The 17,069-nt window shown below is 46.3% G+C and overlaps 1 protein-coding gene across 1 annotated transcript in view; it reads right to left on the bottom strand.

Annotated features, from left to right (window-relative positions):
* LOC311361305 (band 4.1-like protein 3) overlaps positions 1-17,069 on the bottom strand; it is a 32,097-nt gene that overhangs the window by 8,176 nt on the left and 6,852 nt on the right. Inside the window, exons 2-8 of the mRNA XM_084481477.1 lie at positions 11,308-11,513; positions 9,498-9,641; positions 2,820-2,924; positions 2,490-2,532; positions 2,320-2,395; positions 1,762-1,980; positions 787-874 (exon numbers count right to left, since the gene is read on the bottom strand). Coding sequence (XP_084337603.1) covers positions 787-874; positions 1,762-1,980; positions 2,320-2,395; positions 2,490-2,532; positions 2,820-2,924; positions 9,498-9,641; positions 11,308-11,502 — 870 coding nt within the window. The 5' untranslated portion in view covers positions 11,503-11,513. The remainder of the gene's footprint in view (positions 1-786; positions 875-1,761; positions 1,981-2,319; positions 2,396-2,489; positions 2,533-2,819; positions 2,925-9,497; positions 9,642-11,307; positions 11,514-17,069) is intronic.

The following is a 17,069-nucleotide window of genomic DNA, read 5'->3' on the forward strand; positions in this document are numbered from 1 at the left end:
GCAGGCAGATGAGAACCAACAGGACAATTATTGAAGTTGAGCGAGCCTACCTCCCACGCCACACAGAGCGCCGGTGATCATACAGATGTTGGGTCACTGGGGGGGTAGGGGTGTGAGGGTGTGGGGGGGGGGGGGCAGTGAAGCAGTGGACATTATGTAAGCATGTGGATATATTTTTAGCATGTGTGGCAGGAGTTAAGATGCTCTCCTGTGAGTGCGAATGAGCAGCAGGTGTGATGCTTCACATGCATGGATGTGGATGTAGACCAACCCCCCCCACCCCTTAGTCACAACACGTCTTACGTCATCCGAACCATGGTGTAAACGGCCCGGAGCAAATCAAGCAGCGAAAAACAGAAATAGCTAGCCGCTATTGTTGGCCATTATTACATTCAGCTATTGTAGGATTTTACTTCTGAAAAGGTCATGATAGAACCAGTGTTCATATCCAGCTAGCTAGCTAGAGCCATTAATCCAAGCAAGCGCCGTCCGAAAAAAAAAGGCCAAATATACCCAAGGTAATTCCCAGAATGCACCTAAAAGACAAAAGGGACAAATATCCCTCCATTGACCAATACTCAGATGAACATAACCCAGGAAATATTTTGCGCTTAACAATTATTTTCGCTCAATCTGCAACTCTTTTGCAGACTTTTAAAGGCTGTATGCTATGCTGCTGTATCACAGTACGATAGCCCGGCTCTACACAGCCCATACAGGGCTGTGTGTCTGGAAACAGTTATATAGCATATATGCCAATGCATGAAGGGTCTGATGTTACTTTACCTTGGCGTGGTGGAGGTCCACGCCGTACATGGACAGCTTCTTGGCGTTTTCCAGGAAGCGAATTTCAGCCTCTGCAGGTGTCATACCTCTGTGGGGTGGAAGCAGGCCAGAGCATATCGTGTTTACCAAAAGGACTCCAATGTTACCCCTGTGTGTGTGTGTGTGTGTGTGTGTGTGTGTGTGTGTGTGTGTGTGTGTGTGTGTGTGTGTGTGTGTGTGTGTGTGTTTCGGTAGAACAGGCTCTGTGCGAGATTTCATCTTGAACATGTTTTCTTTTTTGGCAGCCGAATTAGCCTGACCCAGCTTCAGTCAACCTAATAAGAGACCCTGGGAAAGTGAGTGCTGCAGGACTGGATAGTGAAGCATTGGGAATTAAGGTCACATTTTTACACTGGTGTAAAAAGTGGCCTAGATAACATTTGCTGACACAGATCAACAAGGAGCTTGTTATATTTTGCATTAGGCTTTGATTTGATTCCGCCGCATGCGGAACAGCAGAGCAGCAGTGTCTCATTTCATAGTGACCCTTTCCCGTGAATTTATACTGCATCACGTGTGATGAAACATCAATACACACTGCTACTATTACATTACATTTGGTCTTCTGGCAGCTCACATTAATGTTTAGAAGGAGACCAAAGCGACCTCGAACTAGTGAGTGTCATGCTGGCAAGACGGGACAGCACACAGTGGCTGTGGTCCATCTCAACTAAAGGTCTAACATGCCAGATGCTAGTCAGAGGTAGCAGGCGGAACTTCTAGCGTTCAACATTAAAAACTCCAGCACTTAACTCATCAGTGCCACAGACACAAAGCCAGGGACCGATTTGTGTTAAAGTAAAATCATTTAAAGAAAATGAAAAACGCCGGCAACAAGTTACACGATGTTACACGAACAACAACAACGACGATGACAACAGAGGTCACGAAAGACACAGTCCCAGCCCGGGGAGGAACCCTCTGCCCAACACTAACTTGTAGCTCTTGTGCATCTCCATGACCTTCTCCTCCAGCTCCTTGGTCTGGTTGGGGGCGAAGCGCAGCTCGCTGATGTAGTCGCTGCCCAGCTCCTCCGGGTCGTAGTCGCCCAGCTCTGACTGCACCGTGAACGAGCCCAGCATGGTGTGCGTGGCGAAGGAGCAGGGCAGCCGGCCGGACACCACGTCGTCCCTCAGCTGCAGACACAGGAAGTAGCTGGACACGGAGAGAGGGAGAGAGAGAGTGACAGAGAGACGACGCTTTAGAGGGCAGACCAGACTAAACGATGACGGATCATTGAGTTTCAGTGCCGTTGGGATTTCTGAAATGTCAATAGAATCATTTTCTATCCATCGCCCTGCTAGTTTTATTAAATCAGTGACTGAATAAATACAATAACCATCTTCCCATGGATTCATCGTTACAAAGTGCAACAAGGATGGGATGAAGCTGACAAACTGCATCTTTCATAGCGGTAAACACTGGTAATCAGGTAAGTAATTATGTAAATTCAGGTAAACAACAACAACAACCCCAATAACCCAAGGGGCTCACCGTGTGATGTCCTCAGAGAGTAGGGCGGGGTCGGGTGGGTAGAACTTCACGTTAAAAGCAAAGTTCCATGGTCCAGCTGAGGAAACAAAAAATACACATCATTTAGACCTTTCGTTTACAAGATTAACGTTGTGGTTTTTCTTTCATATATGGTGACATGATGGACGTACTTCTGATCTGCTTCTTCATCTCCTTGGTGGGGTCTATCCAGTTCTGGAAGGGAACCACAGCGAACGACAACCAATAAGGGCCGCGGATTTACAAGGGAGCCATAAACGCCACAGAGGACCAGTGATGTCATCTTCAGCAATCACCGAACATAAATCATGCTCTGGCTCAGGATGTGTATACATTTAAAAGCTTCCAGATAATTGCCTGATTACAGAAGACTGCATTTTTGATTTCATTCCCAAATGAATTCATCATCCTGGGGTAGTGCACATTCAGAAGGCTAAGGATTTGTATTTAATTAAATGACAATACATTAAAATGATCTTTACCTTCTGGTTCTCCACATCTCTGTACGTGATGCCGAAGTAGTCCTTCTCCAGTAGGTTGAGGTGGTCACATATTTTATCTAACAGGATGTGGCCCTTGGCTCGTTTCTAAAAGGAGGGAAGAAAAAAAGGGGAAGATTGATTGTGGAGTCCGTAGGGTCCCAACGTTGAAAATCGGATTTGCTGTTTTGACAATCTTTGAATCAGGTATGTGAAAATGTTAATGAGTAAAGCTGGAACGCAGAAACGGCAAAAGGCAAATTTAATCGAGGTCAACCACCTCACTATTGGACTCGATGGCGAGGTCATTACAAGCATTAAAGCTACGGTCGGCAATCTGGAGAAACCAGCCAGAGTAAGCTTGATTGAAACCATCCTGCCAAAATAAAATCCTACTCCTCCATGCAGGCCTCCCTCCAAAGCCACTTACTGGAAACTCGTGACTAGCTTGCTAGCTTTAGCAACAGGTCTGCTAGCCTTGTGGAAGACTCCGGTCATGCGCAATGAGTGTCCAGGCGATTACACACAGGCAGCCGAGTTGGTAGGGTAGGCAGACAGAGGTAGGCCAGTCAATCATTTAATTCGGGCTGAATTAAATTATTGGTCAGGCTTATTACAGTCCTGTGAAAGCTAAAGATACAGGATTTGTCCTTTTTTTGTCAGAGCGTTAGCTTTATTGATTACCGTTTAATCAATAAAGAAGCAAAATAAGCTTCCCAAATAAATTGCCTGCCCTAGTTTTAAAAAGAGGACACTCTTCATGGGGTGGCTGCTGCTAACATCAGCTGTGACCCTTGTTTAGCCCGTGCCCTTGGCAGGGGCTGCGGCCCTATCGATCCAAGAACCAATGCACATGAATACATAAATGTGAAGAATGTCCCATGGGAATATTACCCTTTGACTTAACGCTATTTCTGCTGGCCTCCTCCATTGACTTATACATACCCATTCCTCTACCACCATAAATACCTTTTAACTACAGGTCGAAGAGCAGTTTGTCAGTAACTTCAGCAACAAACACACAACACACAAAAACAACTGCATAAATCAATCAACCCGGTACATCTAAGCACTAAGATGTCTAAGGCTGCCACGTCTTTGGCTGCTGCTCTGCGATGGCTGTACAGAGATTTAGGTGCAGGGTGTGCCGGAGGGTTCACCAGTTTGTTTCCCTGGTTCGCTAGGGTTATTTTTAGGGTGGTGTTACCACGGTGAAAACTGAATAATATAAATGCTCCAGATACCATGACTGAAAACTAACTCTGACAGCCATCAGGCTAAAGTTGCATCACAAACACGAGAAATATACACAGCACATGACAAGCAGACAACATGTATTAAACAGGCGCTGTAAACAATATTTCAGTGCAACGAAACATGTGACTGATCAGCAGCCGACCCCTTGGTTGTTTAGAAAATACCAGCATAAATTGATTGTAAATGGTCCCCGGTCGGGCCATTCACAATCATTCATCTAATTTTGGGCAGGTCTAATTTGGGTCAGGTCTGTTGGAAATCTGTCTTTACAAGAGGGGGACCAGATGCATACGCCAGAGCAAACCAAACATGAGATGCAGAGACTGGGTCTCCCATCTGCAGTAAACATTAATGTTCCCCGTTTACTGTTCCCGTTTTATCCAATCATGAGAGAAACATCCAATTTCAGTGTTGACCGACAATGACTGAAGAGCCAAAGCTACCGATTCCAGTGCTCCCAGGAACGCCTCACAACAACAAGCCAAGGAAAATAAGAATAATCAACTGACAAGAAGAAAAGAACAGAAAGCTGCCAGGAAAAATAGACCATCATGGAGTCATGGAAGACCCACATTTATATTGATGCAGCCTTCGATAGGTGGAAAAACTTCTGGTGACGTGGGTGGCAGGGGGGGAGGGAGGAAGGGCACTGCTGCTGACTGCAAAAACCGGACAGGAAGTTTGCCAAAACGCAGACATGGCTTACAGGGCCTTTACGGGCTTGCATTCCTGTGCGTGACCTAAACAGACCAGTTAAAGCTGGCACATGCAGATAGGCGATCTTGACGGAACACTTTCAGAGGACGCCGCCTCACCGTGACGCGGCTTCCCTCTGACGTTTGACCCCCAAGGCCAAGGCCTTCCAGGAAGGCATGCCAACGCTCTGCGACGCTCTTGAGCTGCAGGCCAGGTTTAGCACCAGGGCTAACGCTAACATAGAGGCGGCCGAAAGGAGGACAAGTGCAGCGGATGAAAGCCAGGCCCCTCCGAGCGATACTGCTCCGTCATCAAAAAACCAGAAAACCAACTCCCGGGGTTTAGACAAACGTGCAGTCGAGGGATGTGAACGTGAAGGCTGGGCTTCACAGGCTTGTTCAACGGCTCCACGGCTCGTGGAGGAGAAGTATTTTGCCGCAATGAGCTGGAGCCATGCCTCGGATTTTCTCCGATGGAGGAATGTCAAAGCGTTTGCCGTAGGGTCCTCTACCTCGACTGCTTACAGGCATTTGTACAATCTGTAGCCACCAAGAGTCAATTTTCCGGTGAGCAGTGGGGCCCCGCTGGTTGCTACGCTAACCTATCCTCTGCCGTCTTTCACTTGTTATTCTTGCATCTGGTTAACCATTTCTTCACAGTTCTGCTTCTTATGGTTAATCGTTTGGTCGTAGCCTCCCACACCCCCAACCACAGAAAGTTCCATCATCCCTTGATTTAAAGCCCTTTGATCTAAAATGACTAGTGCTGGGAGTACCACTTCCACCCACACACACACACATACACATACTGTGACTAACAGGACCCAGATTTGAAAGTCATCTGGTACGGTGACCTTTGACTTGCACAATGATTAAGTATCAAACCCTGGTTGAACCCCTTGGTTTAGCCATATAAAACCAACTTTGACAAAGAGGGGCAGAAATGTATGAGGATAGTATGGGGGGGGGTTTACAATCAAGACTGGAACTCAGGTTTCATGGAGCATTTTTGGGGGGTAAAGGGGCGGAGACTCCTGCTAGGGATCCCTCCTGAATGTCCCTGTTGGGATATCTGTTGCCCAGTGACCTCTCTGGGGTAGGACCAGCACAGTGGAATTGGAGGTCAGTAAAGAAGTGGGCCACGGCTATTCCTGTTAAACATCGTACACTCTCACAGACGGCAAACATGAATGCTAGTGAGAGTTTGAGTGTGAGCGTGTGTGTGTACACCATTTCACACATACAAACGTGGCCGTTTATATGATAACATTACCGTGATACAGGGGTGTGCAATATGGGCATAAATACCACTTTCATAAAAATGCAATATTGGCTTAAGTGCCGCTTTCATCAGAATTCTTCTGACGTGCAATGTCACGTGGATCAGCAAACTTAAAGAAAATAGACAAGTCTTTTTATTCTTTTGTAAATGAATGCAGTAAACAGACATATTGTGCCAGCAAACGTGAACAAAATGTATCATATGAACAAAATAGGTATAGGAATATATAAGTGCTGAATCCTGTCACAGATTTCCTTTAACATGTTTTTTTATTTTATAATGTATTGGTTGTGTTGACTACTGTTTGCAAACCAAATTTCCCCTCAGGGACAATGAAGACTATACCATCCTACATCATGCACGCAACTGTATGTGGGTCAATGGTGTGTGGAGATACATAAATAGGTGGTTAACTCTGTCATGTCCTTCAACATATACAGTGACCATGGTGACTATGACAAAGATATCTGATTGTGAATTGTTAGGCAGATTTATTTGCAGGCGTTGAGCTGCCAAAAAGAAAATAAACCTTGACGCAATAACAATTAAAGTCGCTTTTTTGCAAAACATCATGTATCACGTTGTACTTCTACAGTCTCATTTAACTCCATGAGTTTAATTATCATATTGATTTGAATCTCATTCACTGTAAAATTACCTTTTTCCCCTGAGTTTTAGAGTCATATCGAATAGATACTTGATAATGCAAGGGGATGTTTTGTGGGCACGTTTAAATCAATACCATCGATAGGACGTTGTCTTGCACACCCCAACTGTGATGATGACCCTTTTGAGGTGTTAAAGGCAGTTGTCTTCAAGCTAAAAATACAAGATTGTCCAAGATATCATCATCAACATAAATTGTGTCATTTTGTTAAAGCAACATATTGAAACTTTTTACCATGGAAATATATTAGCCAAATTATGAATGAGATATATAGTAGTACTGAAATGGGTCACTGAGCTTTAGACCCATCAAAAGCATCGATAAATCCAGGACCGTCTTTGTACTGAACAGCCCAATGTTAGTAAATGACACATCAGCATAGGAATGATGCGGTACAAAAAAGGAGGCCATCTTGAAGCTGAGGTTATCTTGCCGCCTGGTCATTAACTGTAAACGGAATACTTTGCTCAGCCATGACGTCCGCCATTACCGCCTAGCGTTGCTAATACCGACAGGGATGCGATAGCATCTGCTTTTCATTACAGCAGCTCACTGCACTCTGAGGAGACCAACCGCTGGCGTTTGATGCACTAGCACCATGCAGAGACAAATTAGAAATACTCACAGAAGCACTGATAGGAAAGGCTGTCCTTAAACGGGAGCAAGCTCGGTCATGATTGCATTACTTCAACCAGGAACCAGCTGAGGAACCAGTTTTAAAGCGGTGAGCCAGGATGGGAGGCAGAGCCCACTGCCGTTTGTTTCTGCTGCTGAGCGTGTTCAAACGCAAGTACATCAAGGCCAGCCAGTACAGTACAGCAGTACAAACGACAGCACTCGTTTTCCAGGCTACTTAGGGACTTGGGGAACACACAGTGGGAGAATAAAACTGGCAAGAAATCGTACCGTGTACCAGCAATCTGTTTCAACAAGCGAAACACACATTTCCCACCTCCATCTTTGCAACAGCCCATAATCCCACATCCCGGAGCGTTCTCCCTGTTGGACTTTCTACACTCGCCAAGCAGGTAAATATTATGGAACACACACAGTGTAGGCCAACCACTGTTTCTCCTCCACATCAACAGGCAACAACAATAGCAGCACGCCCGCCGGGCACTGCTCTCACAAACGCACACCTTCTACTGCATACAATGTTGGCGTATCGGCGTCCACTCTAGGGCTGCAACAACTAATCGATAAAATCGATAAAAATCGATTACTAAAAGCGTTGGCAACAAATTTAGTCATCGATTCGTTGAGTCGCACGATTATTAATACTATTATTATTATTAATAATAACAGTCACTCGTAGGAGCGGAACTGTTTACAGAAGCCGACACCGACAGGTCCATGCTTCATGCGCGCCCACAGCGAGCCTTCCGCTTGCTCTAGTGTGAGCGACCACAGCTTGTATTTTGGACATGAAACATGGCGGAGGCGGAGAAAACGGTCCGACTGAAATCTTCCAAAGTGCGGGAGCAATTTACAATGCATAAAGCCAAAAAGCTGTGTTACTTGCAATCTTTGCAAAAGCGAAATGGAGTGGCACGGAAGCACCACGGTGATGTCATCCGTGACGAGAAGGTGGTTTGACAGCAGGGTTAAGTCAATACAAGATCTCACATTTATTCAGTTTTCAAGTAAGGACATGCTATATCAAGCCCAAAGTATACTACTCCGTATCCGTAATCCGACTGTAACTACGGAGACCCCTCGAGCATTTGCAGTTCTCCGTCGGGATGTCGGATACGCAATGCAATTCGCCACCCGATCGATATTATATGCTGACTACTAACCAAGTAAATAGTGTTTAATAAACTTCCAAAGCTTTCAAAGCAAATCTTATTTGGTGTTTTATTGGTCCTTAATGTGGAAAGTAAACAATGTACAAGTAAATAAGGTGCAAAGTCAAACCGGGAAATGTGATTCTGGAAATTCTGGAGGACCAATCACAGCCCTTGCCGTTTCCGTTGCGTCGACGGATAGTTAAAAAACATTGGATGCGCACATAGAGCTACGGAGAGGGTCTCCGACAGGGTCTCTGTAGCTACGTACTGCACTTTACGGAGGACTATGAATGTACCTAGTATCTCCTGTTTCTCGTTTGGTCTTTTAATTTATTTGTTATCCAGCTTTACAAGCAGTGTGTGTGTGTGTGTGTGTGTGTGTGTGTGTGTGTGTGTGTGTGTGTGTGTGTGTGTGTGTGTGTACACTTTTAAACAACTGAAAACCAAATTTTATGCACTTTATAAAAGAAAGGAGCCTTTTCATTTTTTTAGATATATACATAACTGTATATCATACAGTTATGTTTTAATATTTTTTTAATAATTGAATATTACTTTTAATAGCTCAGGGACGTTGGAGCAATAACCTGTTGTTTTTACACTTCAGTCTGCACTGTGAATTAGAGGTAATGTTCAGTTTTTGAATAAAGATGCGGCAATTACAAATGTTTATTTTTTTTATCTGATTCATCCAAAAAATATTTGACTGATTAATCGATTATTAAAATAATCGTTAGTTGCAGCCCTAGTCCACTCCCACTTCCAATCCCCTGACCCACAGCATCAGGCTGAGGGGCTGTTCAAATATTATTTACCAATAAAGATTATTCCAATTGGCAGTGCCTCGTTCAAGGAGATATTGAGGAGCACAGCGTCAGGTTGAAGTCACTTGAATTCCACCCCAAAAAAACCAATGCAGGGAAACAACATAATCTACATAACTTCACACTTTAGTTGTGGCATGGGTAGACTGAGCAAGTGAGCCCTCACCTCCACAGTGATGTTGTAGTCGGAGCCGTCCAACAGGGTGACCTTGCACTGCATGTTCTTCAGCTTCTTGGCCCCCCGGAGAGGAGACCTGGACAGGTGGCTCGTGGAAGACCTGTTGGACGCCTGGTCCTCTTCGTTCGGATCCTGAGAGAGGAGGCCAGGAACACAACGTTCAGGTCCAACTTTGAACTCACAAACCTCTGTCGAGTAGCAGGACGGTCCGTTTAACTACCGGCAAAGCCCTCAACTAAATTTGATGCCAGTGTCTCTGCAAACCACATTTGAGATGTTAACTGAGAAGTGAAACAACCAACTGTGTAATATGCCAAGCATTTACTCTGCTCCGCCACGGGTCAATGATCGACAAGGACACCGAAGCCCCACCCCCAAAACGGGCCCTCCACCGTCCTTGCATGGCTCAAAAATAGTCCCCACTCAACAGAGTCGTCTTCGGTAAGAAGAACGTCAGAAACCAAAGCCAGAGTCCCAGAACCAGCTGCTATGAAGAGCTGGTGGCGTGTCACCGCTTTGTCTTCAGGGAGACAATTTAATTGTCCACCAGGCTGAAAAAGGCCTTTCTTACTGCCACATTGGTTAAAAGGTCACAATGTCTCAGAGGAGCCACTGACAAAGGCCTTTCCAGAATGGTAGACCTCATTTCCACCCACCCTGGAAAAAAAACATTTATAGGTCTGCACATCACTTTATCTAGAGGGAATGGTGGAGCGAGGGCAATAAAAGGTAGACAGAGGGCCGGAGATGTAATGTGGCAGTAAAAAACATATTAGACATTCAGCTAGCATCCCAGTCGGTCGGCCTTCTAAAACACCAAACAACAAAACATTGGCCAACCAACCAAAAACATAACCTATACCTGTAAACCTCCTGCACAGCACTTGCATATCTGTCCTCAATTCTCGTTTCCATTCTGACTCGTTTCCAGATCCTTTTCTCATGGTCCATTTGCTTTTTGAGATACCTGTACCTATTCTCGCTCAGACTCTCCGGTCTGCTTGTACTTTCTTTCGCCTAGCTTTCATTATCAAACCACAAATTATAAAGAGATTGGCAATGCCTAAATTAGAGACCTAGATATGACTGATATTTCCACTTGTTACACCAACTCACAGGAGGGAATGCTTTAAAAGAAATAATAGCTTCTCTTTGACACACACACACACACACACACACACACACACACACACACACACACACACACACACACACACACACACACACACACACACACACACACACACACACACACACACACACACACACACACACACACACACACTAGGCCAACCACCGTTTCTCCTCCACATCAACAGGCAACAACAATGGCAGCACAACGCCCGCCAGGCACTGCTCTGTTTCACTATGGCAACCACGTGATTTAAAGAGGCCACTTATCTGTGGACTTGTCCAACCTACAAAAGGGACCCAATGTGAGCTGGAGGCTATAGAAAGGCCCACCCGCCTCCACATCCTCAAACATTGAATGCATCCGCCTGTTGCATAGCCATACCCCTGTTGTTGATGTTAGAAAAGCAGCCCAGCGCTTTACATCAGATTGCGGGCCACACAGCCACCACAGGCACAAGCAGGTACCCGAGATCAAACACCCGGACAGACACAACCTCTAAGCATTCCTGCATGGAGAGAAGATCACAATCGAACAAATGACATGGAATTTAACCAATGATTGGACTGGGATGGGAGGACGCCTGGGCCTTTAACCTGTTGCAACCCCCGATGTCTCAGAGTGGAGGGTTTGGGCTGTAGGTTGGTGGTTTGGTGACTGGCTGACCTGTTCCTTCCTGGCGGGGGTGCTGTGTCCTGCGGCGATGGGGAGCTGGACCCTGGGGGAGGCTGGTTCCTCTGCACTGGCTGCTGCTGCTGACGGATCTCGCTGGGGCGTTTTAGCCTTTTTCTCCTTCTCCGTCTCCTTGCTCTTCTCCTGCTGCGTCTTAGGCTCCGAGTCGGCGCCTGATTCGGTCGTCATGGCCAATCACACTGCGGAGGGGGAGGGCGGGAGAGAAGGAGGGAGCAGGACAAGAGGCATGGTGTTAGATGAGTCAGCGGTCTGGTTCTCAAAAGCTTTTTATTATTTTTTTTCCCCTTCTTTTTATGCCCCTGCGTTCAAGCCTTCCGGTGTAGTGCCAAACAACAGTGACGCGGCGACGCGGGTCATATTTCTGTCAGCCCGTGGAGATAAGAAGCAGAAATTAAAGAAGACGGCCAAGGCCGACACTTTGCCCGGTTCACAGCTCATCCTCTCAAGAACAAGATAAACATCCATGTCACAGAATGTGCAGGATTTTTCATCATTGCAAAACATTAACAAATCAGTAATAGTCGTGGCCGTGTCATCGTTGGGCCGTAATCAGAGACCTGTGTAATGTCTTGCAATGTGTTTGGTTCATCAGCGGGGCAGAAGGCAACACGCGCAATCCGAGTGCATGGGTGCTTGAACACAATATTCGGCGACCATGTGACCCACTCCATTCCAAATATGTGCGCTGCGATGCCAGACATCCGAGTCGTGCCACTGACCTTCTTGCGAAACATGACCTTCTCTGGGAGCACATAGCCACATGTAACCCCCTCCATGAGACGGAGACAAGACCGGGCCCGACAAAATGTTTAATTGCCAATTTTGCACCCCCTTAAAGAAATGGCGAGGACAGGTTGGCTTCGGGGGGGGGGGGAGGAGGCCCGCCTTGTTGTGCCGACAACACGCAGAGCCTCTTTGCTAAGGGCGTGCCACTGCGGTCCAGTGGGCCGCCGCAGCTGGGAGACTGGGGTTTGTAGTATGGATGCCTGGCATTCTGCTCCCGGCTCCTTCTCCTTCTGCTGGAGCTCTATTTATAGGTGTGTGTTTACTCTGAGAGCGGGGATGATGTAAAGGATCTAGTGCAGACTGCCCGACCATGGCCAGGGAAAACTGCTTAGAGAAGATCTGCCCTGGGGCTGTTGCTGTGGTGTTCACCACGGGGGGGGATGGGGATGACGGGACTCGTTTTGTCACAGGCAACAATCGATGTCATTGCAGGGTAAACACAGGTGGGGCTCATCGCGTTGATATCTGCTACCATCTTCTTTTTTTTTTTTTAAAGCACTAGGCTCATACCTCCTTGCTTGAGTCACAAGTGTAGTGACTCAAGCTATGAGTGCACATATATACCTCCCCTGTAGGCCCACACTAGCACACACGTAACCTATTCACCGTTGGCTACCCATCCGTACCAATGTGATCCATCAGCTCAAAATTTATGATATTCTGGTTTATTAACATTCAAAATGAGTTGGACGATGCATCACCAAGAGCTCCATCGTTACGGTTATTTCACTACTAGCATATCTTGATCTTATATGAATACAAGAGCCAGCCCCTCCCCTTGCTCTCACACATAACATAACATGAAATAGGGCCCATGTGAGTCTTAAACACAAACATATGCCTGGCTTTAGCCTACTGTAGAGGATACAATCTCATCACAACTACTCAAGCATGGTGATATTAGATCAGAAGAAAGGCCCGTAGCCCATTACATTCACTGAGGCTGGTACAGTACCAGACTGAGTCCCTGGACATTAGCCGGGGTTACTGTGTGATAGGAAGGACTGCCAGACATACTGTGAATCTCTCTCCACCAGCAGCGTCTCTTACGCGGTGTGCTCATTACTGCCACGCAGGTGTTGCGTTAATTAGCCCGCACTTCACTCGCACAAGTGCCGGCTCATTTGTTTGCTGCGGTCTCACGCCAAGACAATTACATAGGATTATGATGATATCTGAAGACCCCATTAAAATGATGAATCTCCACACACGGGGGGGAACGCGATTATTTGTATAATGGCTACATATAAATAGATCCTCTCTGCTAGAGAAGATTTCTGATGCTTTGTATACAACATATTGGAAAAAGGATTACGGCAGAATACCCAAATGTATCTTTGCCAAGTAGAACTGGAAACTCGTTTCCTTGCTCGTTTCAAGAAATGATATTGAGTAGCCGGAAAATAACTGGATTTTGTTACATCTTTGATCCAATATGGCGGCCAAAGTGACCCTGTGCTTGTGGCTCCACATGGCAACAGGAAACTGGGCTGGCCACTGAGTGGACGCATGCCGATCAAACTCCCCTCAGATGTTTGCGCTGTACTGCGTCGTCAGCCACTATAAAAAGGGCTGTATAGATTACAAACACTTATATTATAGGACTAGTGCGCCGCCAGCACTAATGTGAACAAGGCCGTGAAGTCACATGATGCAAAGTCGGACCCCGGCCCCCGTTGACGGAACACATTTTTTCAGAGCAGACAAAACCAAAGCAATTTTGCGAGCGGTCCGGGTGAATTGACTCAAACTGAATAGCCTCGATATCCCCGGGCCAGTTAAACGGGTTTAGCATGACTTCTTCTGGACAAGAGATTACCCAGAGCCTTGCCAAGCCAACCAGAGTGTTGGGCTTTTGGACTCGTGGTCCGCTCACAGCTGCTCTTTCAGAGGGAGAGATTTTCCAACAAGATTATGTGTTTATTATGGCCCCTCAGCATCCCTGCATAAATCTTCACCGTCATGTCTTCGCACTCCGCCCTTTGTCTTACGCGTGGACAGAGGAGGGCAGCAGAACGATAGCCAGGCCTCGTTTTCCTTCACCTTGTATGGGGAAAAAAAAGAAAGAGAAGCCATGGAGCAAGGCCAGTGGATGGACGGCAGGAACATCTTAGCACCATAGAAATGAAGGAAAGAATGCGCTCAGTCAGTGGTGACAAGCTCTCCTCACAGGGCCAACACAACGGACCACACAGCCGCCTTGTATTTAGGGTGCTGGGGCGGGTGAGGGGGTGGCAGTACTATGCATGAGCCTGACACATACATTATGCATTCAGAATTCTGTACACAGAAAATTCAGAAAGGCCATGGGGAGGAAAATAAATAAAATCAATTGTGGAACCGGATTCAACCGGTTCTGGGCCATCCAGCGTCTGTACATGAAGTACATGACATTTTTACATTTTAATTCAATTTGTCTTCCCTGGGAGCACTTTGCTCTAACGTGATCATTCAATTATTTCAAGGGTGCAGTCAGAGCCACCCCCATCCCCCCCTTCCCATTTGTAGATGCTTGTTTTTCTGTCTCAGAAAGTGACTGCTTATGTCGGCCAAATTAAATTTGCACAAGCTCCCTCATAGACGGGCTCGGAGATCGGCTTAATAATGAGAGTGCTTCCACCTTTGACTTGGGAGGAGTCAAGCTAGCTGCACCCCATTTATTTCTCCAGTAGAAATGACCACTACACCCCTCGCTGCCCCACAGCCCAGCCAAAACTGAACATGCCACCTAGCAATTAAAGCGCACATCAATCCAAGATTGATAAACATGGCCAATTCAGAGATGACGAAGGGCAGAACCAACGCTGTGGCGGTGATCCCACCTAGAGTGGTGTACCTGTAGGTAGCTATAAAACCATCATTTAGGTTTAATGCAAAAAAGAAAATGTACACGACTTTGGCAGTGTCCTCCACCATGTTCATTTGGAGGGGCCATTTGTGATTGTAATGCACACCGTTGGGGCCCCGTGCAAATGGCTGCAGGAACAGACACACACTACTGCACCACTGATGAGCAGGCCGCCATCTGCACCCAGCGCTATTAGCTTGAATTAACCACAGCTGGCCCTGGTCCTATGTGCCCCCCACCCACCACGAACCCCGACCCCACCCATAAATGCGTTGACCCCTGAGGACTCGCAGAGGTTACATGAAGGGCATTTCCGGCTGATTCTAGAGGAGCCTAGGAGCCGGTCACACCATCGTCGTGTTAGCTCAAACCTAGTCTAGCTAGTGTTTACACATTCATCAGAAAGAATTGCACCACAGAAACAAATTCTTACGTACTGCTTAGTAGTACGTACATATCTACACCTGCACCTAAGCAGGCGGAATTGGTGGCAGATGAAAATAATATATAAATATATATACATAATTACGGGGAGGGTGGGTAGGACTGCTGCGATCAGCGTGTACTGCACAGAACCCAGCAGCGGCAGCCTGAATCTACACAGGATACAGTGGCGGTTCACCATTAAAACGTGTGTTATTTTACAAGACAAACCTATTCCAGACATGAGCACAATACAACATAGTCAATTCAGACTGTTCCATGCAGTTGATGTCCTCCCAAGCACTTCCTTGTTTACAGACGTCTAGCTTGATGTTGATTAGTTACAACTTGGTTTGTCTCTATGTTGAAAGGACAACTACCTGCTTAAGTACAACTTGAGCATTACCAAAATAAATTAACAATTGTGACCAACTAGTGGTATCCAAGTGCTTTGTAAGGACGTAATGCACAGACGGTACAGTAACAAACCAACGCATAGCTGGTGCAGCCTAGTCCAAGGTCGTACTGAGCAGGACTACGGAGTAGGATCTCTCTCACACACACACACACACACACACACACACACACACACACACACACACACACACACACACACACACACACACACACACACACACACACACACACACACACACACACACACACACACACACACACGGCTGACAGCTGTCAGACAAACATTAAATCAGCTACGCTACCGTAATGAGATACCGTTGGCCACTCTGAGAGACATCTGTTGAGGGAGCGAGAGACAGTAGGAGCGAGAGATACAATACCTAAGTCAAAGAATAGCACTTAACTTCATGATCGGATTATGATGGTCTAACTGTTTGAACCAAACAAAACCCACAGTTCAGAAAGGGAAGAAGACTCGTGAGATGCTCCTGAGCAAACATCGTGGTCATGGTTACTTAAAAGGCCAGCCATCTAAAGCCTAAAGCACATGGCTCTGGTGGGCAGACCCTAAATAACGGTTCCCGAATCCACTTTGGGAAGCAAATACTATACAAAGGGAGCAAAGAAAATACAGCCCTGCTATTCACAGCCTGTGTGCGCTTAAGATTGTCTGTCTTTTTTTGTTTTTCCAATTGGACTGATATGATGGTGCACATTTCAGTTCAGGGGAAGGCAACTGTGGCTTTCGACACAGTAGCTTCAGGAGGTTTTGGCTAGCATCACCCCCGACAAACAAAACCAAAACTGCCTGGTCACTAAAGTGATGATCACATAGCTTGCCTCCTTTCTCAGGCAGCCATGTGAAAAACATCACAGTTAATCGAGCTGGGAGACACATCATGGTGGCCAAGAGGCTGCTGCTGCCAGACTGTGCAGAGGCAGACGCCTACACATAAGAGGCTACGGATTGAATTAGCCATTTTATGGGCCTATAGGGATAATGGACAATCACTACATCGTAAGACTATTCTTAGGTTGAGATACAGTTCCACTTACAGGAGGATATTGAAAAGCAACAAAAAAAAGGTTCAAATTCAAACTGTGACCCAAATGCAGTGCTTAGGAGGAAAGAACATTGAAAGCTGAGTTGAACAATATAACAGTCTTGCAGACGTGTGCATGCATTTCAATGCTGGTGAAAAGGACGGCTGGCAACGCATCCCAACTAAATGGTCCGACATTGGTCATAGCATTCCGTAGC

Source organism: Micromesistius poutassou (assembly GCF_964030765.1).
Source record: "Micromesistius poutassou genome assembly, chromosome: 16".
NCBI lineage: Eukaryota > Metazoa > Chordata > Actinopteri > Gadiformes > Gadidae > Micromesistius > Micromesistius poutassou.